Source organism: Ovis canadensis, chromosome 1 (assembly GCF_042477335.2).
Source record: "Ovis canadensis isolate MfBH-ARS-UI-01 breed Bighorn chromosome 1, ARS-UI_OviCan_v2, whole genome shotgun sequence".
Classification (NCBI taxonomy): domain Eukaryota; kingdom Metazoa; phylum Chordata; class Mammalia; order Artiodactyla; family Bovidae; genus Ovis; species Ovis canadensis.
The window spans coordinates 177071214-177097306 of record NC_091245.1 but is presented as its reverse complement, the minus strand read 5'-3'; the positions used below and the strand labels follow the sequence as shown (position 1 = coordinate 177097306).

The following is a 26093-nucleotide window of genomic DNA, read 5'->3' as shown; positions in this document are numbered from 1 at the left end:
AGCAGCAGAGAGTATGGTAGATGCAGGTTTGAGAGACAAAAGAGACAAGAACAGAAAAGAGGGTAGAGGCAGTGGCAAGTACAATGCCGGAAGACACAGCTCAATATCTTCCTTCTTTTGCAGACTACACTTTACAGCGATCACACCCAGAACTCTTCTTACCACTTATTCTTTACTTATTTCCCTCTCTTGTACATAGAATTTCTTTCATTTTAACAATACTCAGAATGTTTCATTTTTCCATGGCTTAAAACACATTCTTCATCTAAATTTATCTTCACAGTATTCAGACGTGAGAAGGAAAACGTGCTGTGTGCTAAGTCGCTCAGTTGTGTCCAACTCTTTGTCACCCCTGAACTGTCCATGAGATTCTCCAGACAAGAATACTGGAGTGGGATGCTGTGTTCTCCTCCAAGGGATCTGCCTGACCCTGGGATCAAACCCGAGGCTCTTTCGTCTCCTGCCTGGGCAGGTGGGCCCTTTACCACTCGTGCCAGCTGAGCACTGGTAGAAAACTGAAAGTGACTTCCCAGCCTGTGCCAGGCCTCGGCAATCCCTCAGTGGTCTCACTCACAGTCAAGAAGGAAAATACCCTTAATACTATTTCACTGATGAGAAACTTTGAGTCTTACCAAAGTAATAGTTCTATGTAGTTAATAGGTGATGAATAAAGCCTAGAACCCACACTTCCTGATTGTAAATTCCTTCCATTAAGCCCCACTCTACTACTCAATAATGTAGGGGTGTGTGTGTGTGTGTGTGTGTACATGCTCATTCATGTCTGACTCTTTGTGACCCCGTGGACTGTGCCCTCTAGGCTCCTCTGTCCATGGAATTTTCCACGCTAGAATACTGGAGTAGGTTGCCATTTCTTTCTCCAAATATAGGCGTAATTTATGGCTAACAATATGGCAAGGATAACCCTCTAAAATATTGTCTCTGTCCTTTACAGAAAAGTATTTATCTGAATGGTAGTAAGCAACAATCCCATCAGATACTAACCGATGACCTTGGTCTTAAGATTGTACAGATGAATTAATTTCACTGGCTTTCTATTCGTATTTAGCCTATAGCTGTAAGAGGTTTGGAGGAGCTTTCTAGGAGCATATGTAAACCTCAAGTTTTAGTGAAGTGTGAGAGACTAAATTCAGAAAGACCTTACATGAAAATAGAGAAAAAGCTATATAGACTGTGGATCAGGATGGGGACTAGCAAATCTGTAGTGGGTGGTGAGACAGCAGTTCCTGCTAATGAGACCTGTGGTACAGAAAACTTACAATGGAATACCCATCCAGTCTGCAAACACTGCCTGAGTTTGACATGCTTGGGTCTGCAAGGTCTGAATCAAAAAGTCAGTCAACATGTTGATCAAGTCTGTAATACCATGGACAAGAACAAGGTAAGAACTTTTACTTATCACTTGGGTATGGTTCTGAATTTCCTCCTTTTTTCAATAAATAAAATAGCCTGAGGTAAAATGTGTGTGTTCCACTGAATTGTGAGGTCTTCAGAGAACCCGCAGCTTGTAGGTAAGTGAGTCATTAAACACATTTAGCATTGCCGGCATGAAAATAATTGGGAACTAGCCTCTCCGCCCTTGGAAATGTTCTGCATGTAGGGAATTATTTTAAAACCAAATTAAATCTCGGCATGGAATTCTGATGCTATCGTTTAAACAAATCTAATAAGTGCAGATTGATTTACAAAGACTGTTTTCAAAGAATTTAATGCATTGGTGACATTTCATAGAAAAGCAAATTACAGGAACCTACTTTTAAAAGTGTGATTACATCTGGATTGGCAGATAAAATCAATACAAATTAGCCAACATGTTGTTCATATTCAAATCAAAAGTTAGAATGCTTCATAATCCTTTCCTTTTTTTTATGTCTGACCAATTTAGTTTGCGGAAAGCCAGAAAAAAAAAATACAGTTTTAAATTCAGATAAATGTTAGTTTCTAAAGATTGTTACTAAACTATTGTCTCAAATTTACACATTCCTGAAGAGATACTGCATATTTAATTATATGTCTTAAAAATAGAAAAATGAGAAGAGAAAAAGCATAGGATAGGAAAAATCAGACAAAAAGTAACAATCTGAAATACTGGGCTAAAGTCTTCCTATCTGCTTTTCCTTGTACATTTCAGTTGTTTTGCCTATAGATTTGTGTATTTCAAAATGTACTGATTCCATCTAGAATAAAAGGCAAGGGAAAATACTACTCATAGAAAAATGGATGACTTTAGAAGACTGTGCATGATAATAGAAGATAAAGAAGGGATAATTAATTCAGTACAGTTAAAGCTACTGGCTGTCCATTAGGATGTATGGAATCAAATACAGCTTTTGGAGCTTTTAAGCCAAAAAAACACAAAAAACAGATGACTTAGATGTAACAGCCAGGAATTTGGGAGTTTTAAACCTGAGTAAAATTAACAGCTATTTCAATCCTTGTGGCAATGACAGAAACAGTTTTTTTTAGGACATTATTGTCCTTTGTTCTTTGTTTTCAAATATGCATTAATGACATGACGTGCTTATCATGACAGTGTTTTCTTCCTCATTAATTTAATTTAGTGTAGATGCAAGCAAACCCAGCTCTACCCCCAAAGAGCTTACAAGTCAGTAGGAAAATGAGGCAGATTGTGCTTTTGTTCTTAACTATGAAAAAGGGTTTTGATATGCTATAGACTGAATGTTTATAATCCCTTCTCAAATCCTATATTGAAACCCCAGACCCCAGTGTGATGGTATTTGGACGTGAGGGATCTTGGGGGTGATTATATCATGAGGGCAGAGCCTCCATGAGTGGGATCCCTTATAGAGAGGCCCCAGAGAGCTCTCAGCCCATTTCTCCATAGGTGGACGTGGTGTGAAGACAGTTGGGTACGAACCAGGAAATGGCCCCTCAGGAGACACTGAGTCTGCCTGTTCCTTTGATCTTGGACTTCCCAGCCTAAGAACTGTGAGGAATACATTTTTGTTTAGACCTTCCTGTCTATGGTATTTTTGTTGTAACAGCCTGTTGTGCCCACTCTTATGTTGTGTCTCTTTGCCTCTGCCTATGTTATGCCTTTCTCTGCATGCTTCTTCATGCGCCCACCCCCCATCATTCTCTGTGTCTAACTCATGTGGCTGTTGCTGACCTACTCCCTGTGCTTGCTGTGAGCTTCCCAGTGGAAGTCTGCTGCTACAGACTAGCTTTTCAGACTCTGACGGTGGTATTCCTGAGAGTTTAGAAAATAAGCTATCAAGTATCAAGTACTTTAGTTATTTTTCAAAGGTGTTGATGTTATGTCCCAGACCAGCAATTTTGTTGTCAGCCCTGTGTTTGTGAAAGCACTGTGGGTGTCAGAGGTTTCTATGCAAGAACAAGAACATGGTGTCAAGAAAGCAGAGGCAGACAGTGGACAAGGTGTCTGGGATGTGTGTGCCACTAGAGTGAGAATCCTGTCAGTGACAATTGTGGAACAGCCATATCAGAGCTCAACTGAAATGACCTGGAACTTCTGCTCTTCGTGATTTATCATCAGTTCAGTTCAGTTGCTCAGTCGTGTCCAACTCTTTGTGACCCCATGAATCGCAGCATGCCAGGCTTCCCTGTCCATCACCAACTCCCGGAGTTCACTCAGACCCATATCCAATGAGTCCGTGATGCCATCCAGCCATCTCATCCTCTGTCGTCCCCTTCTCCTCCTGCCCCCAATCCCTCCCAGCATCAGAGTCTTCTCCAATGAGTCAACTCTTCACATGAGGTGGCCAAAGTACTGGAGCTTCAGCTTTAGCATCATTCCTTCCAAAGAAATCCCAGGGCTGATCTCCTTCAGAATGGACTGGTTGGATCTCCTTGCAGTCCAAGGGACTCTCAAGAGTCTTCTCCAACACCACACTTCAAAAGCATCAATTCTTTGGCACTCAGCCTTCTTCACAGTCCAACTCTCACATCCATACATGACCACAGGAAAAACCATAGCCTTGACTAGATGGACCTTTGTTGGCAAAGTAATGTCTCTGCTTTTGAATATGCTATCTAGGTTGGTCATAACTTTTCTTCCAAGGAGTAAGCGTGTTTTAATTTCATGGCTGAAATCACCATCTTCAGTGATTTTGGAGCCCCCCAAAATAAAGTCTGACACTGTTTCCCCTGTTTCCCCATCTATGTCCCATGAAGTGATGGGACCAGATGCCATGATCATTCCCATGATCTTAGTTTGCTGAATGTTGAGTTTGAAGCCAACTTTTTCACTCTCCTCTTTCACTTTTATCAAGAGGCTCTTTAGTTCTTCACTTTCTGCCATAAGGGTGGTGCCGTCTGCATATCTAAGGTTATTGATATTTCTCCCGGCAATCTTGATTCCAGTTTGTCAGCCCAGCATTTCACATGATGTACTCTGCGTATAAGTTAAATAAGCAGGGTGACAAGTTAAATAAGCATTGATTCACTCCTTTCCCAATTTGGAACCATGTTGTTCCAGTCCAGTTCTAACTGTGGCTTCTTGACCTGCATACAGATTTCTCAAGAGGCAGGTCAGGTGGTCTGGTATTCCCATTTCTTTCAGAACTTCCCATAGTTTGTTTTGATCCACACAGCCAAAGGCTTTGGTGTAGTCAATAAAGCAAAAGTACATGTTTTTCTGGAACTATCTTGCTTTTTCTTTGATCGAATGGATTGATGTCAACTTGATGTCTGGTTCCTCTGCCTTTTCTAAATCCAGCTTGAACATCTGGAAGTTCCCGGTTCACATATTGTTGAAGCCTGTCTTGGAGAATTTTGAGCATTACTTTGCTAGCATGTGAGATGAGTGCAATTGTGCAGTAGTTTGAATGTTCTTTGGCATTGCCTTTCTTTGGGATTGGAATGAAAACTGATCTTTTCCAGTCCTGTGGCCACTGCTGAGTTTTCCAAATTTGCTGGCATATTGAGTGCAGCACTTTCACAGCATCATCTTTTAGGATTTGAAATAGCTCAACTGGAATTCCGTCATCTCCACTAGCTTTGTTTGTAGTGATGCTTCCTAAGGTCCACTTGACTTCACATTCCAGGATGTCTGGCTCTAGGTGAGAGATCACACCATCTTGATTATCTGGGTCATGAAGATCTTTTTTGCATAGTTCTTCTGTGTATTCTTGCCACCTCTTCTTAATATCTTCTGCTTCTGTTAGATCCATACCATTTCTGTCCTTTATTGATTTATCATAAAGATATTTATGATTTCTTTCTCTTTTTATGGTTTATCATAATGATACCATTTTGCTTAGGAAGCAAGTAAACCTACGCAGTGAGGATTAATGCCACAAAAGTTGTGGGGATCTCAACCTAATATCAAGTCATAAAATGAGAATTGTAAGAATTGCTCATTATCACGTGATAGCAAGACATGATATACAGTTATGCATAGGAAAACAAAAAAAGCCATATATTTAATTAGATAAATAAAACTATCAGCTGTCCAGAAACCCAGAGGATTTACTCTTTCAATGGAGCTCCTCTGCAGTTTTACTATTCTGGATGGAAATCATTCTAGAAGACTTCTACTTCCTCAAAGTGCTGGTAAACATTTTCTCGATATTAGCCATTATTATGAACATTGATTGTTACATTTATGAAATGCCAAGAAGTACATACGCCTACTGAAGTTGCTGTGGCTACGTTTCATAATGTCAGAAATCCTGGAAGTACATGCTTTTGTTGTGTTTGCTTTTCTGTCCTTTTCTCTGCTGTCAAACATACCATACCCAGCTTTCTGATTGTTACACTAAAAAGCTTCCAGTCTTTTTCTCTCCTGCCATTTCTGACTGGCTTTGGTATGTACTCAAGCCTGTTAGAATAGTGCTTAGAGTAAATAGATTGAGAAATTTAGAGTATCAGGTTTATTCCTTTGGCTAATCACACTCCCTTGTAGGCTGATATTTGACACTCAGTAAAAATTTTGCGGTTGTGTCTGACTCTGCAGCCCCATGAACTGTAGCCCACCAGGCTTCTCTGTCCGTGGGATTTCCCAGCAAGAATACTGGAGTGGGTTGCCATTTCCTCCTCCAGGGGATTTTCCCAAACCAGGGATTGAATTTTAGTATACCAATGGGCTATGCAGAGAACAAAATTTACCAGAGTCACTAAAATAAAACTTCTGACTTTTATATTAATCTACAATTGTTGAGAGTAATGAGGAAGACTAGTGGTATACTGGGAAATGTTAACAATTAGTGTTCTGGGGGGAAATAGCCCTGGTAACATTTGCTGGTTTCCATGGTATAAATATGCCTACCCTGGCCAATTTCAAGCTAACAATCATTTAATACTTGGCTTGCAAATTTTCTGAAAATTTAACTGTCAGCCCCTACCAGCAGGTACTCCAGCACACCACTGGGATGGGTAGAAGAGTCATAGAGTTAAATCCTTGTCATTTTCTATAACAGGAAGTAAATAAAGTCTAAAATTGATAAATCAAGACATAAGCAGAATAAGTATCTCAATTGTAAACATGTAAATAAAAGGCTAGGAAAAAAAACAAAAAGTTCAAAGTTTTAAAGTATAAGTCTTTTAATTTTAGATATGTACATGTATGATATACATGATAAAAATAAAAAAAGATTTTTAAAATTTTATAACAGAAATGGAATAAAGGTATTATTATATTAGCCAATCTTTGTAGGTGAGGTCAGCGATGGAAATTGCTCTCCTCCAAACTAAGGTCTGTTTCTGTGCAAGGCATGACATAGGTGCCTTCATTTCTACCACTAGGAATTGTCCCTTCCATTATGCAAATCCTATGGATTTGAAGCTGAGGGTGGTGGTGTTCAGTTGCTAAGTCATGTCAGACTCTTTGCAACCCCACGGACTGCAGCACACCAGGCTCCTCTGTCCTTCACTATCTCCTGGAGTTTGCTCAAATTGATGTCCATTGAGTCAGTGATACTCTCAAGCCATCTGTCCTCTGCCTCTCCCTTCTCCTTTTGCCTTCAATTTTCTCCAGCATCAGGGTCTTTTCCAATGAGTTGGCTCTTCTCATCAGGTGACCAGACTACTAGAGCTTTAGCTTCAGCCTGACCCAAACTTGGTAGTGAGTAACTTCATCAAAACATGAAATCTCCATTAAAATATACAACACAGTAAAATAATGTAATAAACCCACATAGGGTGAGACAGCGGGACTTGAAGTTAAGTGGGCTCCAAGGACTGACCAGGGCCACCTCCTTCCCCACATGTACACCATTGATTTGCTAGGGAGAATGAGTCTTTATCTAACAACTCCCTGCCAAAGCAAAAGATGATGGAAGGCTGATGAGAATTTGAGCTGGGTCTGGGCCAGCACCAGTATTCCAAAAACATTATGAAAAATGTTATTGCTGGCTGTCAGTTCCTAAGAGGCTGTGAAAGTGGACACGGCTGCATTGTTCTTACCTGAGTATCCACATGCTTCACCTGGAGATGGATGCAAAAGGTCCAGTTCCCTGGAAACTGCCTCCTAAACTAGACGTGAACCTGCACCCTGGGATCTAAGCATCCAGCGTGGGTGATACTGAACTTCTTAATACTTCTGCTCTGCTGAGGTCCAGGCAGAGCCTGGCAATGAAGGAGAGCTCGGACTGCTATTCTCCTGTACTCCTTTCATTCCAGCTGCACTGCTTTCTCCATGCTGCACCTGCAGTTTGCTCTACTTCATTTCACTGTCCTCTTTTTAGATGCAAGTGATGCATCTATTCATCCTAATGAAACAAAAGTGCAGAAATATGAAGAATAAAAATGAAAAATGAATCATCCCCTTTAAGGCCCACATATTTCCCAAGATGAGGCACCAAGTGCAGTGGCATAAAGTGGATGTTGAACAAACGTTTACTGAGTCATTGAACAAAATAACAAGGGAAGTGACAGCTCTAGAAGCCTTTTATACATGGACCTCTTTCCATTCCTCTCTCTCTCCTTCACCTTCCCCTCTTTCCCCCATATTTATACCAAGGAGGGCTACTGTCTCAATTATCTCACAAATTTTAAATTATTTTTTGTGTAGCTGGTAAGAATTTCAGCTCACACACTCAGACATTTAAAACATGTTGCTTTAGTTTCCCATAATTAAGTTCTATTTTCAGTCCCCATTTTACCTAGAAGATTTCTCCCTCAACTTTTCAGGGTTGCCTATGAACCCCAAGGGTGCCTCTAAAACTCAAGGAATTAACAGAGGGCAGAGGAGCATCTGTCCCACCCTCGTGTTTGCTGAGACAGAATCTCTCCTCATCTCCTGCTTCACGTAGAAGGTCGCTGTCTCCACACGGCTAGGCCTGCTGTGTTGGATTCTCTCCCTTGGCTCGTCTCTACTCTTAGCCATGGAGACCCGTTAGGCTGGCTCGGGATTGTCTGGGCAAACACTCCTCACAGCCTTTCCTCCCAAGCTCAATGTGTTCTACCCAGTAAATCACAGGTGCTTCTGAAACTATTAGGTAGCATTTCAGGGGCTCTGAAGAGCTCTGGTCATTTGTGTCTCGGCACAGAAAGAATTTAGCTGGAAGAAAAGTCATAGACAAGTCATTTATTAGAATAAAGTGAGAGGGTGCTGTCTTGAGTGCTTCATGACTTACATGTTTGTAATCAAAGAAAGTGGGGAGGGGAGAAGACCTTCTTCATCATTCTTGAGTGGACATTACTCTTTCATCATCAGCTTCTCCTCCTGAGCAGGGGAGTTTTCTTGTCCCTATATGGTCAAGCTAGGTTCACAAATTATTTTTTTTTAATTTTATTTTTACTTTATTTTACTTTACAATACTGTATTGGTTTTGCCATACATTGGCATGAATCTGCCACGGGTGTATACAAGCTCCCAATCTGGAATCCCCCTCCCACCTCCCACCCCATATCATCTCTCTGGATCATCCCCGTGCACCAGCCCCAAGCATCCTGTATCTTGTATCGAACATAGACTGGCGCTTTGTTTCTTACATGATAGTATACATGTTTCAATGCCATTCTCCCAAATCATCCCACCCTCTCCCTCACAGTCCAAAAGTCCGTTCTATACATCTGTGTCTCTTTTGCTGTCTCGCATACAGGGTTATCATTACCATCTTTCTAAATTCCATATATATGTGTCAGTATACTGTATTGGTGTTTTTCTTTCTGGCTTACTTCACTCTGTATAATCGGCTCCAGTTTCACCCATCTCATTAGAACTGATTCAAATGTATTCTTTTTAATGGCTGAGTAATACTCCATTGTGTATATGTACCACAGCTTTCTTATCCATTCATCTGCTGATGGATATCTAGGTTGTTTCCATGTCCTGGCTATTATAAACAGTGCTGCAGTGAACACTGGGGTACGTGTGTCTCTTTCAATTCTGGTTTCCTCGGTGTGTATGCCCAGCAGTGGGATTGCTGGGTCATAAGGCAGTTCTATTTGTAGTTTAAGGACTCTCCACACTATTCTCCATAGTGGCTGTACTAGTTTGCATTCCCACCAACAGTATAAGAGGGTTCCCTTTTCTCCACATCCTCTCCAGCATTTATTGCTTGTAGACTCTTGGATCACAGCCATTCTGACTGGTGTGAAATGGTACCTCATTGTGGTCTTGATTTGCCTTTCTCTGATAATGAGTGATGTTGAGCGTCTTTTCATGTGTTTGTTAGCCATCCGTATGTCTTCTTTGGAGAAATGCCTATTTAGTTCTTTGGCCCACTTTTTGATTGGGTCATTTATTTTTCTGGAATTGAGCTACATAAGTTGCTTGTATATTTTTGAGATTAGTTGTTTGTCAGTTGCTTCATTTGCTATTGTTTTCTCCCATTCTGAAGGCTGTCTTTTCACCTTGCTTATATTTTCCTTTGTTGTGCAGAAGCTTTTAATTTTAATTAGATCCCATTTGTTTATTTTTGCTTTTATTTCCAGTATTCTGGGAGGTGGATCATAGAGGATCCTGCTGTGATTTATGTCGGAGAGTGTTTTGCCTATGTTCTCCTCTAGGAGTTTTTATGTGTGCTGAGAATATGTCCTGATTTACTGAGCTCACTGGGCAGGGTGTGGGGCGCATGCTACAATTGTTTTATTGTTTGGGGTCATGTCTCTTGGTTAGGTTACATGGTTCTGTTGCTGAGCAAGCCTGCTTGGTTTAGTGATTAAGCAAACTTTGTTTCTTGAATGATCATTAACTTACAGGTTTTAAAAAACAGAGACATCGCTTTGCCGACAAAGGTCCTTCCAGTAGTTATGTATGGATGTGAGAGTTGGACCATAAAAAAGGCTAAGCACCAAAGAATTGATGCTTTCAAACTGTGGTGCTGGGGAAGACTCTTGAGAGTCCCTGGGATAGCAAGAAGATCAAACTAGTCAGTCCTAAAAGAAATCAACCTGAATATTGATTATTGGATATTGTAAGGAGTGGGGATAGAGCTGAAACTCCAGTGCTTTGGCCACCCTGATGCAAAGAGCCAACTCATTGGAAAAGACCCTGATGCTGGGAAAGACTGATGGCAAGAGGAGAAGACAATGACAGAGGATGAGATGGTTAGATGGCATTACTGACTCAATAGACATGAGTTTGAGCAAACTCAGAGAGATAGTGAATAGGGAAGACTGGCATGCTGCAGCCCATGGCATTGCAAAGAGTTGGACACAACTGAGCAACTGAACAACAACTCATACATTTTCTATTTACAAGCCTCTAATGATTTTAACTATTAATCACCAACATTTAATCACCTACTTTGTTCCTTTATTCCTATTGCTTCTACCCTTACCTCTGCCAACTGCACCTGGTGTGTCTCTCCTCTACCCTTCCAACTAGTCTGCACCCTCACAGAGCAGTGCCTTTCTTCCCACTGTCTTGCAGCTCTCCTTTCCTTCCCTATTTGTCACTTCCCCTGCCTATGGAATTCTTATTTAACTTGAGAGTAGCTAGGAGAAACTAGAGAAACTCACTCTAATTATGTGTTCTTCCAGATCTTTTGTTTATGGCATAAATTTTATGCTTTGAATCCCAAATGGCTTAAATAGTTGAAACTCAAGAGCTAAGAATGACCTCTTGATTTCTGCTTTTCTGCTGCACTGTCTTATCTCTCAGGCAGTGAATGTCTTTACTGAACATGGGAGGGCTGAATGATGGAAGGGATTACCCGGAGCAAAGTCACATCCTTAATACACCATATTATTAACTCACTCTATTTGCAAATATTTTATTGAGCTCCTGGGAGGCGTGATGTAAGGAAGGTAGGCACAAAGATGAGTGGTAATTGGTCCCTGTCCTCAAAGGCGTTTACAATCTAGCCAGATGACAAATGCATCCTCATAAAAATAAAGTTAGTGAATAAAGAATCAAAGATTGAAAGAAAAGCATTATACTTACTCTCTAGCTTCATGGTTCATGATGGGTCTTGGGACTATAGGGCTGCTTTTAAAACTTGTCCAGCCTATTCTTAGGTGACCTGACAGGAAGGGCCAGAGAGCTCTTCAATTCCTTCCCAGTAGTTCAATTAACAGGAGAAAAATCACACTCAAGTTTTGGAAGGTTGTGGAGGTGGGATTGAGTATGTAGGTAGAAGACATGATTTCTGTGCCCTAAAAGAGTTGATAATCTAGTGGATAAAAGTCATGTCAAAATGAAATGCCTTAAGATGAAAATAAGTCAATATAATACAGTAAACTATAGCAGGGCTGTGCTATTCAAGGTACATTTACTGAGATCAGAAAATGCATTGAAAACCAAGTTGTAGAGTTAGTTAGGAAAGATTTTGTGGAGGCATTTTGAGATCTTCAAAGAAATGAAAAGATTGAATTATGCTAATAAAAGCTAATGCTTACTGAACATTTCTGTACAAGTTACTGTCTTAAAACACTTTATTTTATAAAATTCTCACAACAGTAACACAAGAGTAGGTACTATTTTTATCATTCCCATTTTACAGATCAGGACACTGAAGCACAGAGAGGCTAAGTAACTTGCCTAAAACCACACAGCAGAATTGGAATGCTGACAATCTGACACCAAAGGTTGCACTCTAAATTACTCTGGTATTTCCCACCTCTTACAAAATAAGAGAGAAAACAGTTCAACTTAAAGTGTAAGGTAGAAGAGAGATGGGTCAATGAGGACCTCGCTAAAGTAGAGGGTTACTGCGGGAGCATGACTGGGGAGCACACTCTCCAGGCGCCTCACCTCCACCTTGTGCTCCATGCAGACAGCCAGTCAATTTCTGGGACTACACTGATTCTAACATCATGGCTGAGAAATGAGGCACTCAAAGCACCTAAATGCCAGGAGTGATTTGCCTGGAGAATCTCAAAGCAGAAAGCCAGCCCTCAATCCCTGTGGCTCCTGGTCCGCATTCTTGCTGCTGCTGTAACACGTGTGAAGGGCAATGCATAGCCCTCAGGGCCACACCTAGGCATCTGGGTATGAAACCTTGGGCTAAATCCACTTCACCTGCCTTCTCTAATCAAGATCATTTTAAAACTTGCATGTCCTCCGAGGTGCATGTAGCCTCAACAATAAGATGTTTGCCTGAGTTGTTGTCCAGGTTCTTGGAGTCAGATGTGCCTGGTTCAAGCTGAGCCATGAAGATTAGAGAGGACCACTGACCCTCCAACTAGGCATATGTAAGTATCCACTCAGCAACCTTTTGAAGGTGTAGAGGCCCATAGCCTAGTTACGCCTGTGCAGAACGATGATGACGCACTTTTTCCCACTCACCTGTCCCTACTCCCCCACACTCCTCACATCCCAGACCAATGACGTGCTTCTCTAGTCCTCATCCCATAAATACCCCCACCTCTGGCCTTTGAAAGAAAGATTTGAGTTCTGTTTTTCTGTCTCTTTGTTCTGCTCTTTTGCTGCAAATAATTCTGTTTGCCTCAAATCTAGGCATCTTGGCTTGCTGTGCTTAGGTCAAAATAAACCATAGTGGTGCCCACCAAGCAGAATGCCATTTTCAGCTCTCAAACTGAATCTAAGTTTCTCTGAAAGAGATCTTTTGTCAGATACCTTCTTGAGGGCGGGGACGGAGCTGTTATCTAGTAGGGTAACGGAAGTGAGCTAACAGAAGCCTGACTGCTGGTACAGGAGGAATGTGGGGGGAGTGGGAAATGAGCCTAAAAGACTTGTTAGAAGCTTTGTCTCCTGTAAGACCAAGGTCTTACAAGGGAGGTAGAAGAGTTTCTTTGAATTTGGAATTCAAACTGTTACTGAGTCAAAGTTCGTAGGCCTTTCCTGCAAGAAGTTAGGAGATAAGATGTTGAGGCAAGAAATGGTGAGTTTTCAAAAAGCCAACAGATGAAGAAAAGGGTGGGCTAATATTCTAAAGAACTATCCTAATTCAGGCTTCTCTTCTAAGGAAAAAGGGGGAATGGGAAGGGCTTCCAGTAAAGGTAGGAAGGGGATTGCAGACTCTTGGAGCACCACCCCCTCCTCGAAGGAAAGCATCACCTTTTTCCTCTTACTCAGAAGAGCTGGATCACAGAGCTCTGGCAAAAATTCAAGTTGTTAGCAGTTACTTTTATTTTCCCTCTCATCTCTGTTTACATGAAAGCTTTCTAGGCTAGCAGTGAATCTATCTTACAAGTAAGGATCATGGGATGGGAACTTTCTTAAGGGAACTTAAAGAGCTATTTGGGCGCAGGAAAACATCTTTTCTCTAATGCCTAACTCCTGACATGCAGGGCTAAAGTCGTCAAATCCATAAGCTAAAGAATGAGGGAAACCATTTCAATGTGATGTGTATTCTGTTTTGTCTCTGTTCCAAAACTATAAAGTGGTGTCTGAGCCAGATAAACAGTCATCAGCAAAGATAATCAGAACACTAGGATAAAACAGCCAACACCAGTTTTCAGATTATGCAACCTCAAACCAATCCTGGGACTCAAGAGTGAGGGAATAGTGAGGAATTCTGAGAAACATGGGTGATTAACCTGTCCACAGGAAGAAAACGGAGGAAAAAGGGCAAGCTGTGGGACTGAATGATCACAATGTGCGAGTTTACCAATAATATGTATACAATTCAAATCTTTGCTTTAATATCAAAAAGTCCTGACTATTCTCAATGAGCCCTTCTGTGAATCTTCCATCAGCAGCACCTGGGAGGGGGTGGGATTGCCGGACTCTGACCCTACTCTGACCCTTACTGCTGTGTGAATCTTGGACTAGGCTCATGACCTGTGTTAGTATTAAATTCCCAAACAGAAAAAACCTATCCTTCCTATATTATCACTGTGCTTATGTGATAATGTGGGAGAAAACTCTGAAAAAATGTGTAATACAGCTTACAAAGGAGGGTATGCTTATCTGTAAAATGCAGGTGTGCATGCTAAGTCACTTCAGTCGGCTTACTCTTTGCGACCCCTTGGACTGTAGTCTGCCAGGCTCCTCTGTCCATGGGATTTTCCAGGCAAGAATACCGGTGTGGGTTACCATGTCCCCTTGAAGGGGATCTTCCTGACCCAGGGATCAAACCTGAGTATCCTGCATCTCTTGCATTGGCGGGTGGGTTCTTTACCAGTAGCACCACCTGGGAAGCCAGCAAAATGCAGTTAACACTGACCTCAGCCTCCACAGAGATTCTCTCCTTGTTATAGAGCTCAAATTATATTCCCAAATGAGACATGCCTAGAGGTACAGCGGTTGCTTTCCTGCAATTTCTTGTCTTTTATTGATCTGAGTGCATCAGACATTCATTTGTGCTCTTGGGGCAACACTGGCTCCATGCAACGATAGCCAGTCACAGAATGCAGTTAATTACATGGGAATCATCTGATGTTTTACTGTCTTGTCTAACCCAGGATACCTGAAAGGAAGCCCTAGCTCTACTCGAAATTCAGAAGTGACCTTTGGCTGTCTGAGTTCTTAGTCTCTCTTCATGTGAGAGCTCTTAAAAATTGCAGCAAGCAACCTGGCTTTTAACTGTTGTCATAATTGCTGCTGATCATTACTCCCCTGGCTGCCCTGCAGACTATAACACTGTATCTGGTTGTCTGGCCTATAATAAGGTGACCGCAATTACTGCCACTATTCATAAGACATACTTACTTGAAACATGACCATTTATTAGATTGTAAACAATTAGGCCACAATCTCTTAAGGGTGAAAAGACCAAGGCTACTAACTTCAGAACTACGACATAGGCATTCTTAGGAAGCATTTGCTGGGGAATAATAAAAACTCTCATTTGTTTAGTACTTCATAATTTATAAAGCATTTTCATATATACCACCAATTGTCAACATTTTGGCTGAGCCTCTCAGACTTTCACCCGTTAAACTATACCTGCTGAAGTAGATTTAAGCTGTTCTAACTCATATTTTAACAAAACCTGCTGGATCTCAATTCTGGTTAAATAACTAAAGTACAACTGAGTAGGACCCTATGGGACCTTCCCAGGAAAGAGCACCTCATGGCCTCTGCTTATAGAAAACTTACCTTCTGAGGCCTTCCCCAAATTCCAAAGAGCAAATTTAATCAGAAAAGTGAGAAAATGCAGAAACAAAGGAAAACAACCAAGAAAGACAGTAACAATAGCTTAGCCATTAAACACAAGCAAGGACCTTTAGTTCTTCCAGAGTCTCCATACCCTTGAGCTGTTTGCAGATACTGAAACCCCCACCAGGTGGAAGAAGTTAAACTGCATGCTGACCACAAGCCCTTAGATCCCAAATTGGTTGGAACCAGAAGGTTGATGTTGACTCCTGGCTAATTAGACTGTCCATGAGCTGATCACTCACCCTGCAAACCTCTCGCTCACCCTGTCTTTAATAAACCTTTCCCTGAAACCACTGGGGAGTTGGGGTCTTTTGAGCGTTAGAGGCTAATACTCCCTGATCAGCCTTGCAAACACTGCACTTTCCTTCATCACAACCTGGCCTCAGTAGATCAGCTCTACTGTGTGCAGGCGAGTAGACACAAGTTTGATTCGGAACAGAAGCACCTGGGGATATTAATACCAGGGACTGAGTCTCCACCTCAGTCCAACTAAATCAAAATTGTTTATGCTGTAAGATGATTCAAATGTGTAGCCAGCACTGTTATACCAAAAAAAACACAAAGTGACAGAAAACTGGTTTCTTGGCCAATTTCTGCCCCCACCAAAGAACCGTGTACCATGGATACATACAAATGGGGGAGTCTGGGTCCCAAACTAATAATTCAGAAGCAATTCCCCTGACCTTTTAGTTACAATTACAGTAAGAACAAAAAAATGCCCGGAATATACTACATACTTTCACCATCTAGTCTGCCATTGTCTGCATCCCCTATTGCCTCTCCTAGTCATTAACGAGGAGAAGGCAATAGCACCCCACTCCAATACTCTTCCCTGGAAAACCCTGTGGATGGAGGAGCCTGGTAGGCTACAGTCCATGGGGTCGCTAAGAATAGGACAAGACTGGGCGAATTCACTTTCACTTTTCACTTTTATGCATTGGAGAAGGAAATGGCAATCCACTCCAGTGTTCTTGCCTGGAAGATCCCAGGGACGGGGGGCCTGGTGAGCTGCTGTCTATGGGGTCGCACAGAGTCGGACACGACTGAAGTGACTTCAGTTCAGTTCAGTACAGTCACTCAGTCTGACTCTGTGCAACCCCATGAATTTCAGCACTCCAGGCCTCCCTGTTCATCACCAACTCCTGGAGTTCACTCAAACTCACATGCATTTGAGTCAGTGATGCCATCCAGCCATCTCATCCTATGTCGTCCCCTTCTCCTCCTGCCCTCAATCCCTCTCAGCATCAGAGTCTTTTCCAATGAGTCAATTCTTCGCATGAGGTGGCCAAAGTACTGGAGTTTCAGCTTTAGCATCATTCCTTCCAATAACACCCAGGACTGATCTCCTTTAGAATGGATTGGTTGGATCTCCTTGCAGTCCAAGGGACTCTCAAGAGTCTTCTCCAACACCACAGTTCAAAACCATCAATTCTTTGGCGCTCAGCTTTCTTCACAGTCCAACTCTCACATCCATATATAACTACTGGAAAAACCATAGCCTTGACTAGATGGACCTTTGTTGGCAAAGTAACGTCTCTGCTTTTGAATATGCTATCTAGGTTGGTCATAACTTTTCTTCCAAGGAGTAAGTGTCTTTTAATTTCATGGCTGCAATCACCATCTGCAGTGATTTTGGAGCCCCAAAAAATAAAGTCTGACACTGTTTCCACTGTTTCTCCATCTATTTCCCATGAAGTGATGGGACCGGATGCCATGATCTTCATTTTCTGAATGTTGAGCTTTAGGCCAGCTTTTTCACTCTCCTCTTTCACTTTCATCAAGAGGCTTTTTAGTTCCTCTTCACTTCCTGCCATAAGGGTGGTGTCATCTGCATATCTGAGGTTATTGATATTTCTCCCAGCAATCTTGATTTCAGCTTGTGCTTCTTCCAGCCTAGCGTTTCTCATGATGTACTATGCATATAAGTTAAATAAGCAGGGTGACAATATACAGCCTTGATGTACTCCTTTTCCTATTTGGAACCAGTCTGTATCATGTCCAGTTCTAAATGTTGCTTCCTGACCTGTATATAGGTTTCTCAAGTGGTCTGGTATTCCCATCTCTTTCAGAATTTTCCACAGTTTATTGTGATCCACACAGTCAAAGGCTTTGGCATAGTCAAGAAAGAAGAAATAGATGTTTTTCTGGAACTCTCTTGCTTTTTCCATGATCCAGCGGATGTTGGCAATTTGATCTTTGCTTCCTCTGCCTTTTCTAAATCCAGCTTGAACATCTGGATGTTCACTGTTCACGTATTGCTGAATCCTGGCTTGGAGAATTTTGAGCATTACTTTACTAGCATGTGAGATGAGTGCAATTGTGTGGTAGTTTGAGCATTCTTTGACGTTGCCTTTCTTTGGGATTGGAATGAAAACTGACCTTTTCCAGTCCTGTGGCCACTGCTGAGTTTTCCAAATTAGCTGGCATATTGAGTGCAGCACTTTCACATCAGTCCTTAAAGAGCAAATATCCAACTCTTCCAGGAGAAATAATGCAGTCTTGGGAGACAGGCTGACTGAATTAGGGTGAGCCTAGATTTTATCTATTGTAATACGGTTTAAGGAGACATGCTGATAAGAAATCAGGAACTTGAAGTTCCTTGCAAAAGGCAGCTATTATAGTCTGGTATGGGTCTTCCATACTTAGCTCCAGGAGTGATCAAACCTGGACAATGGTCTTGCCTTCCATAAAGTGCATATGAGACCAGCTTCCAAGATATGGTGGGCAGGGCATACTGAGTTGGTGGCTTTCTAGGGGTAGATGGTCAGCTCCTGAATATCCAGGAAGTGAATGAACACGAGGAGCTAGTTTGAGAAGACCTTTGTCCCAGAATCTTCGAATCTTGTACAGTCATGGCCAAGTCAAGAACAACTGAGTCTGACTTGTGTAACAATCACATTATAGAATCCATTTCCCAGCACAGCATATTTTCATTTTAGAGAGGCGAACCTCCTCAGGATGTTCCAGCAATTAATTCCATGGCTGAAAGAGGTTTTGTTTGCTGTTAGAAGTCAGTAGGTGAAAATGAGCTAGGTCGTAAATGCTGAACATTAGGTTTCTCTTACAGATTTAAAAAATTCACAAAAGTATTTTTTAAAGCATTCACAAATACTTGATGTGACAGAGATAGCGCTTATTACCTACTTTCTTTTCAGTTCCTAAAATGCCAATTAAGTATCACTGACAGTTGTTGGTTCACTATATAATGTGCTTATCACTTGCTCTCTGGGTTTCCTTCTGACCATCTGAGGAACCATTTTCAAGCAGAAATTTCAATTCATATGTTGCTACTGACCTGCCACAGCTGGCAAAATGTCACTGAAGTGTCACACGTAAAAGAATGAAAACATCTCAATGTCTCCAGGTTAGGGACTGTGACGATTCACGAATTTCTTAGATAGTGATTCTGTGAAAAATAGTAGAAAGTCAATGCTGTGGGAGGAAATGAGTCTTAATCTGGGCTAAAAGTTTGGATTTTTGCTGGATTTGGATTATTTTCCTGACTACGAGGGTGTATGTGCGAGTGCTGAGTTGCTTCAGTTGGGTCTCTTTGCGACCCCATGGACCATACCTGCCAGGCTATATGGGATTCTCCAGGCAAGAATACTGGAGTGGGTTGCCATGCCCTTCTCCAGGGGAACTTCCTGACCCAGGGATTGAACCTGTATCTCTTGCATCTTGTGCTTTGGTAAGCAGGTTCTTTACCACTGGTGCCATCTGGGAAGCCCACTCAGCTGTGGCTTTATAGCTAGTTATAATAAGTCATTTCTATTTCCATGATAATGTTACTAGAACTCAGATGTTGTACTTCTTGGTTAATACTGTTAGGGCCTTGTTAGGGTTAAATGAGCCCATATGTGTAAAGCACCATCCTAGTCCTAAATGTATAACAAGGATTACATCACACCAACAACTGTCACTGCTGTCATGATTAGTATTACTAGTCCAGCTCATTTATCATCTGAAATGAAGGACTGTTTCCAGAGCTGAAATTTCATGATTTTGAATCAATGAAATGAAGCCAAATTTTTGTAATATTATCCAGCTCATAAATTCATGGTTCTGTCATTGGGACAAAACCCTGAAGAGAATGTCCCTGAAATACATTAAGATAAATTTCAAATCTGTATCTCAAGATCACTGAAGCAAAGAGAGTGATGGGACCATATTGAACCTCTCAGATGATATGGACAGTGAGATTTTATCCAAAAGCTTCAGAAGTTTCCCTGCTGGCTCAGAGAGTAAAGCATCTGCCTGCAAGGCAGAAGACCTGGGTTTGATCCCTGGGTCAGGAAGGTACTCTGGAGAAGGAAATGGCAATCCAGTCCAGTACTCTTGCCTGGAAAACCCCATGGATGGAGAAGCCTGGTGCAGGCTACAGTCCATGGGGTCACAAAGAGTCGTACATGACTGAGCGACTTCACTTTCACTTTAGAAGGTGGGGAGAATGGAGGAGTGAGAGTTTTAATGCAGGTGGGAGGCCCCAAACAGGGGGAAATGATGAGCCAAAGCAAGGAGCAACTCCACAGTCATAAAGGAAGGCTCTAGTTTCCTAGCCAAGAGCGGGGGTGAGGACTAAACAGGGTAAGCTGGAAGAGAACTAGTGTGTGTATTGATTTATCTCATTGGCGCTCCTGGAGGGAGAATATCCCTGGGGGAAGCCATAAGCAATGAGAGACTGTTGTCTATGGGGGTACATATATGTGCGTGCTCACTCAGTCATGTGTGATTCTCTGTGACACCATAGATTGTAGCCTGCCAGGCTCTTCTGTCCATGGAATTCTCCAGGCAAGAATACTGGAGTGAGTTGCCATTTCTTTCTCCAAGGATCTTCCCAACCCAGGGATTGAACCTGTGTCTCCTGCACTGGCAGGCAGATTCTTTACACTGAGCCACCTGGGAAGGCCCTGTTGTCTGTAGGGTGCTCGAGGCTAAACTGTGGGCAAGGAGGGAGGGGCCAAGAATTCCAGAATGGACAGAAGTGTTCATCAAACCTGGATGCAGGAAGGGGCTGAAAGGAGGAAGAACACCTCCTGTCCTGCTTAGCCAGGTGGCTATAGTGGCAGAGTGAGGGAGGGCCCACAGTAGAGGCTCAAGTCTGCCTGAGGCTAAATGGCTTAGAGGACATGGCCAGCTTTACCTTGGGCAGTACCAGGTCTGAAGGAAACAGCACCTTCAGACACTGAGTTACCTGAGATCCCTGGAGAAAGAAATGGCAACTCACTCCAGTATTCTTGCCCGGAGAATTCCATGGACAGAAGAGCCTGGCAGGCTGCAAGTAAGGCTGACTAGATCTTAAATCTTGGACCCACCCACATCCCAGTTTTGCTGATTTAGCTGGTTTACTTAAACTCTGAGCATCAGCTTTCTCTTCTGTAAAATAAGGATAGTGCTACCAGTAAGGCTGTTGTTAGAGTGGGAGAGAACGCATGGAGAGCGACCAGCACAGGGCTTGGGATGCGGGCCTCCCTCGTACCGTTTCCTAAAATATACTAATGGTTGTTCTTTTACTTAATAAGAAACCAGTTATTTTCATGTGCATATCAGCTTTAACTTTCTACCTTCATTTCCAATTGATCCTGCTTTTAAATCAACTGATTTATGGCAGGTCGTGAATATCACCTGGAGATCATATTCCACCTGAGTATTTTCTGTTGAGCAGAAGTTGTACTGCATGACTTTGTTTCCCTTGTTTTTATCATATACTTCTAAAATTTCACCTCCTGGGGGAAAATCTTTTTCTTAAACTTTCTATATAGATGTAAAAACTGTGCCTTAGTTTCTGAGGCACACACATTTTAGAGAGACCTTGAGAAAGCTTAAGTTTCCATGTATTTCTCTTCCCCTCATTTGAACACCCTCTACAAAACAACATAGTAATGAAACCAAACTCCCTCAAGAAACAGAAATTTATGCTTCCATATCTTGACCCCCATTTAACTCTTCCCTGTAATCTACTCCATCCTAAGGACATGATGTATAAATCTATAAATGTTTGGGGAGCAAAATTGTGTATAGGCTCTCAAACTCTCCTGAGGCTCACCAGATGGCTTTGTCTTCATCCAATTTCCAACCCACCCTTCAACCTCAAAGGAAGATCCTTCCCTTACCAAACTCACTTTTTAGAGTTTTGTGATTCAGAATTATGAGAAATTGGAATAAAAGAATGAAATGTTCTCGTGGTAGGGCAGGCATGTGAAGGAATGGGGCAGTGGAGACCGCTGAAGATGGAGCATCAGGATGCATGTAGAGGAGCAGATGGGCGAGGAAGGGGGTGTTGCGCAGAAACCTATAAATGTCTTGCAAGTCACGTTCCAGAAATGAAAGGCTTGCTGTTACTTTGAAATTAATTTTTGGCTAGACTGTACTCATGACTCATTCTGAGGCTGAACCTTGTGGTTCATAATTTTTCTAATTAGTCTGAATAAAGGTTTATAAATTCATGTGAGAGTAAGCCATTACAGAGCCACTTGGAGAGTTGTTAGATAGTAACATTGTCTACAAAGATAGACATGGATAAGAAAAACAGAGTAGGTCCGTAATTCCCAAATCTTAGGATATGTAAGACATCACCTGTGGAACATCTTAAACTGCAGCTTCTTGGACTCCATCCCAAGTAGTTTTGATGCTGTTGTTCAGGTTAGTGTCTAGGAATCTGTATTTTGAGGTCCATACTTGATTCTGACATAGAATTTATGAACCCCATTCTGGCTCAAGGCCAATGTCAGACTTCCTACAGTTCTATGTGCTGTGGGGGCTCCCATAGTTCAACCACAGAAATACAAGTTTTCCTTTGGATTGCCCCAAAGAAAAGCTGGTTTGGACATTCTCTATTGCATGCCTCCTAGTCACATTTGGACAAATATCTTGCCTTTTCTGTCATTCTTTTTTCCCCTCTCACGCATCCTAAATCTATAGATCAATTGCAGACAAGTTTTGTTCTTTTTTACAGAACAAGCATTTTACTTAAAGCCGTCTCCAAGATGAACACAAACTATTAAATTACATTCACCAGAATTGTCTCACCAATGCAAATTTATACAAAATCTTAATGGGATGAAAATTGGAAAGGGATATCTGACTGCAGATTGTGAGGATTAATTTGCCTGACTACATAACAAACAGAATGCTCCAATGAAAACAAGAAATGTTGCTTGCAGGAGCCTTTGAAAGAGGCTGCACTTGTTTAAGTAAAAGGTCTTCTCACCCATAACCATCGACTTTGGCCATAGATGAGCCAAACTGCCCATTTTAAAACCACACAATGAAAATACTTTTGCTTGTCTCCTGGTAAAGGTTGCCTAGAGCTTTAGAAGCCTGAATAAGAAAATGTGTTAGGACCACCTACCCACTGTGCCTTATCATAAAATACCAAATGTTCTAAAGACAACACTGTTCAATCTACCTTGTTGTCATCCATCATGCCGAGTTGACACTGAAAATTGTGGTCACTGAAGCAAGACTCATAAAACGAATCATCACGAAATAAAAAATATAAAGTTTTATGGAAATACTGGAGTATCCACCTTATAACAAACCAGCTCTGTCTTTGCAAGGAAGATGCTTCTGTGACCTTTTGGTAATATACATAATAACTACCCAGGAAATGGCTGTATTGATTGGTCAGCCCTGGAGTCACAGGAACAAGACCTAGAAGCAGATGCACCTGTGGTTAGACATTGTATCACCCACCTTCTATCTTCCACACCTGCCAGTCCTGCTTCTGAAAAATAATGGTTGTGTGTCACCAAAGCTGGAGATGATACCTTGATGTCACCTTACATTTCAACTCTCTAATAATTTCCCTTGTCTCGGCCATAGCTCTGCTAGGGATTAACAAGTGAAGTGGAAGTGAGCAGTAGGAAAAGCTGGTGGAGGAAAGGTAAAACCACTTGATGTTTTGGGTACATTTGAGCTGACTTCTTTTAGGACACTTCTACCACACCCATCTGTTAGCAGAAGTCTTCTCTCTTATAAGACATTCACTATTGATGGGATAAAGATGCCTGCCATTAAAAAATCTAATAACCTAAAGGTAGTGAAATGATTTTTAAATATTTTCTTTTTCTGACTATCCACAGTAAAACTTTAAAGTATAATACATTTTGAAGAAATGCTATAGTGATTAACACACTAGCTTACAACATCTGAGATGTTGTCTTTAAAAAAAAACCAAAACTTAAAAGCCACCAACCAAGATATTGTATATATGTCAGTGCTCCTTTCTCAGTTTTCCTATCCTTTCCTTCCCTATGTTCCTAAGTCTGTTCTCTCCATTCCTTCCCTGCAAATGGGTGCATCAATACCATTTTTTTTTATCTTCTAGTGGGAAGCTGCTAAATAACATAGGGTGCCCAACCTGGCACTCTGTGACAACCTGGTGAGGTAAGATGGGAGGTGGAAGGGAGGCTCAAGAGGGAGGGGATGTATGTATACTTATGGTTGATTCAAGTTGTTGTACAGCAGAAAATAAAACAACATTGTAAAATCAATAATAAAAATGACTGAATTAATTTGAAAAAAAAATTTTTTTAATGTGGGAATCTCAAAAAAGCCATTAACCAGCCAAACAGGTTTTGCTTTACATCCATAAATGCTGGTGGGTTCTCACTTTTCTTAAACTTGGTAGAATTATGTCTCAAGCCTTAAAGACTCAAAACATATCACTTTATAGACCAGTAACCCTAAAGTCCCTTATTTCCAAGGAAAAAGAATACTTTGCAACATCCTGTTTTTGTAAATAGAATTTGACATCCCAAATAGTCCAAAGAAAATCAGCAGATAGCATCTTTTCCTGGGCTGAAGATGCTGCCCATCAGCAGCTGAAAGCACATGGGAAAACAGAATGGTCAGACAGCTCCCCTACAGCTGGCCACCTTTCTTAAAATAGTCGAGCATTTGGCTGAGCAAGGTTTGAAGTATATGATTCTAAGAATGGCACAGGCTGCTTTTCAACTGAGAATGTTTTACCAATTTAAAACAGGATGAGGGGAACAACCTAAACTTGCAACCTTGAATCTTTTCTAAGATTGAACACAACAAAATCTTAAAAAAAATTAATTTTGATTCATACTGAAAATGATGGGATTAAAAGGAAACCTGCAGATTAGCAGTTCAAAAACTTCAACCAGTTTCTCTAAAACAGTATGGAATTTAGCTACATACTGGATGTTTCCCCGTAATTGAAAATTGGTACCTGGTCTTCTCCCTGAGTAGAGGCAAAAACCTGAAGGTATTCAGAATAAACCACTGTAGGGTGTTCTCTGTGAGAACTCAGCCTTCCATCATGGCATTTCAGACTCTTTTTTGTCATAGGAAGTAAACATTTTCAGAACTTTCCTGGTGTTCCAGTGGTTAAGACTCCATGCATCCGCTGCAGCGGGGTACAGGTTCAATCTCTGGTTAGGGAACTAAGATCCCACATGCTGCGCTTGGCCAAAGGAAAGAAAAAGTGTACCTTTTCTCTGAAAATGTACTCACTTATTTATAATTACTTGTCTCTATACACCTTACACCAGTTCTTTTTAATGAAGTGCCAGGGAATAGTTCCATGCCAAAATCTCATGAGTTGTATTCTATTGTACTGAAGGTCCTGCTCATGAATGATGACTTCACAAATAAAAAATAATTGGTCTTCTTAAATATTTATTTCCCTTTCTACCTTGCTTTCCATAGGATGGATTTATTGACTTAAGAGTTTATTGCTGCTGTAAATCCAGTAGTTCAAGAAAAATGAAGCAAAAATTAAGTGGCATTTTGAGCAATATGATGTAGCTGGAAATGGTTCTGTTGACTAAAGGGAACATCTGTGTGGTGAGTGAAGTAGTAAGGCATCCTTTGCAGGAGGACCTTCTAAAGTTAACTCCGTCTTCCTCCCTGTGGAGTCAGTGACAGTTCCCTATGTGGTTGGCTATTCTTGGGACCTGTATTTGGAATGGCTGAAGCAATGTCAGTCTCTATCCTGTTGGTTACTGAATGTGCAACTGCATATCAGCATTTTCTTCTAGGTGCAGTCCACTCTGAAGTTTACAAATTTAGAAGGGTATTGAGGATGAAAAATAAACGTAGGTTGGCTACCTGATGCAAGGGGCCAACTTGTCTTTGGGAAATGACACTGGGAAAGATTGAAGGCAATAGAAGGGGGCAGCAGAGAGATAAAATGGTTAGATGGCATCACTGACTCAATGAACATGAATTTGAGCAAACTCTGGAAGATAATGAAGGACAAGGGAGCCTGGGGTGTTGCAGTCCATATGGTCACAGAGAGTCGGACACAATTTAGTGACTGGATGACAACAACTTACCTTTTTCTCTGTCTCAGTGCAGAAAGTCTCGTGGGGAGCAGCTGAAATATAAGGTGGTTTATATAGCAAGAGACATGGATGAAGAATAAAGGTCCTAAGGAATGAATCTTTCTGGGAACTTGACTAAAGCGTTTTCTAATAGATCGCTCAGGGAGCTCAGATCCTTTCCATCTCTGAAATTCAAGGACTCTCTTTGTAAGTCTTAACCCCCCACTATCTGCTAATGGAGTGAGGATAGTGATTATAATGGTATGAGATGAAATGTATCCCAAGTAAAATTGACTAAATGGGGCATTGTGCCTGAATAAAGATATGAAGCAAAATAAACATTATGA

At 41.4% G+C, this 26093-nt stretch overlaps 1 protein-coding gene across 1 annotated transcript; it reads left to right on the top strand.

Moving 5' to 3' along the window:
• Positions 1-1201: 1201 nt before the first annotated feature.
• On the top strand, positions 1202-25251 carry GUCA1C (guanylate cyclase activator 1C). The gene is given in 6 exon segments (XM_069592024.1): positions 1202-1256; positions 1259-1316; positions 1318-1399; positions 25130-25146; positions 25148-25186; positions 25188-25251. Coding segments are annotated over 6 exon segments (315 nt in total).
• The last annotated feature ends 842 nt before the right edge of the window (positions 25252-26093 follow it).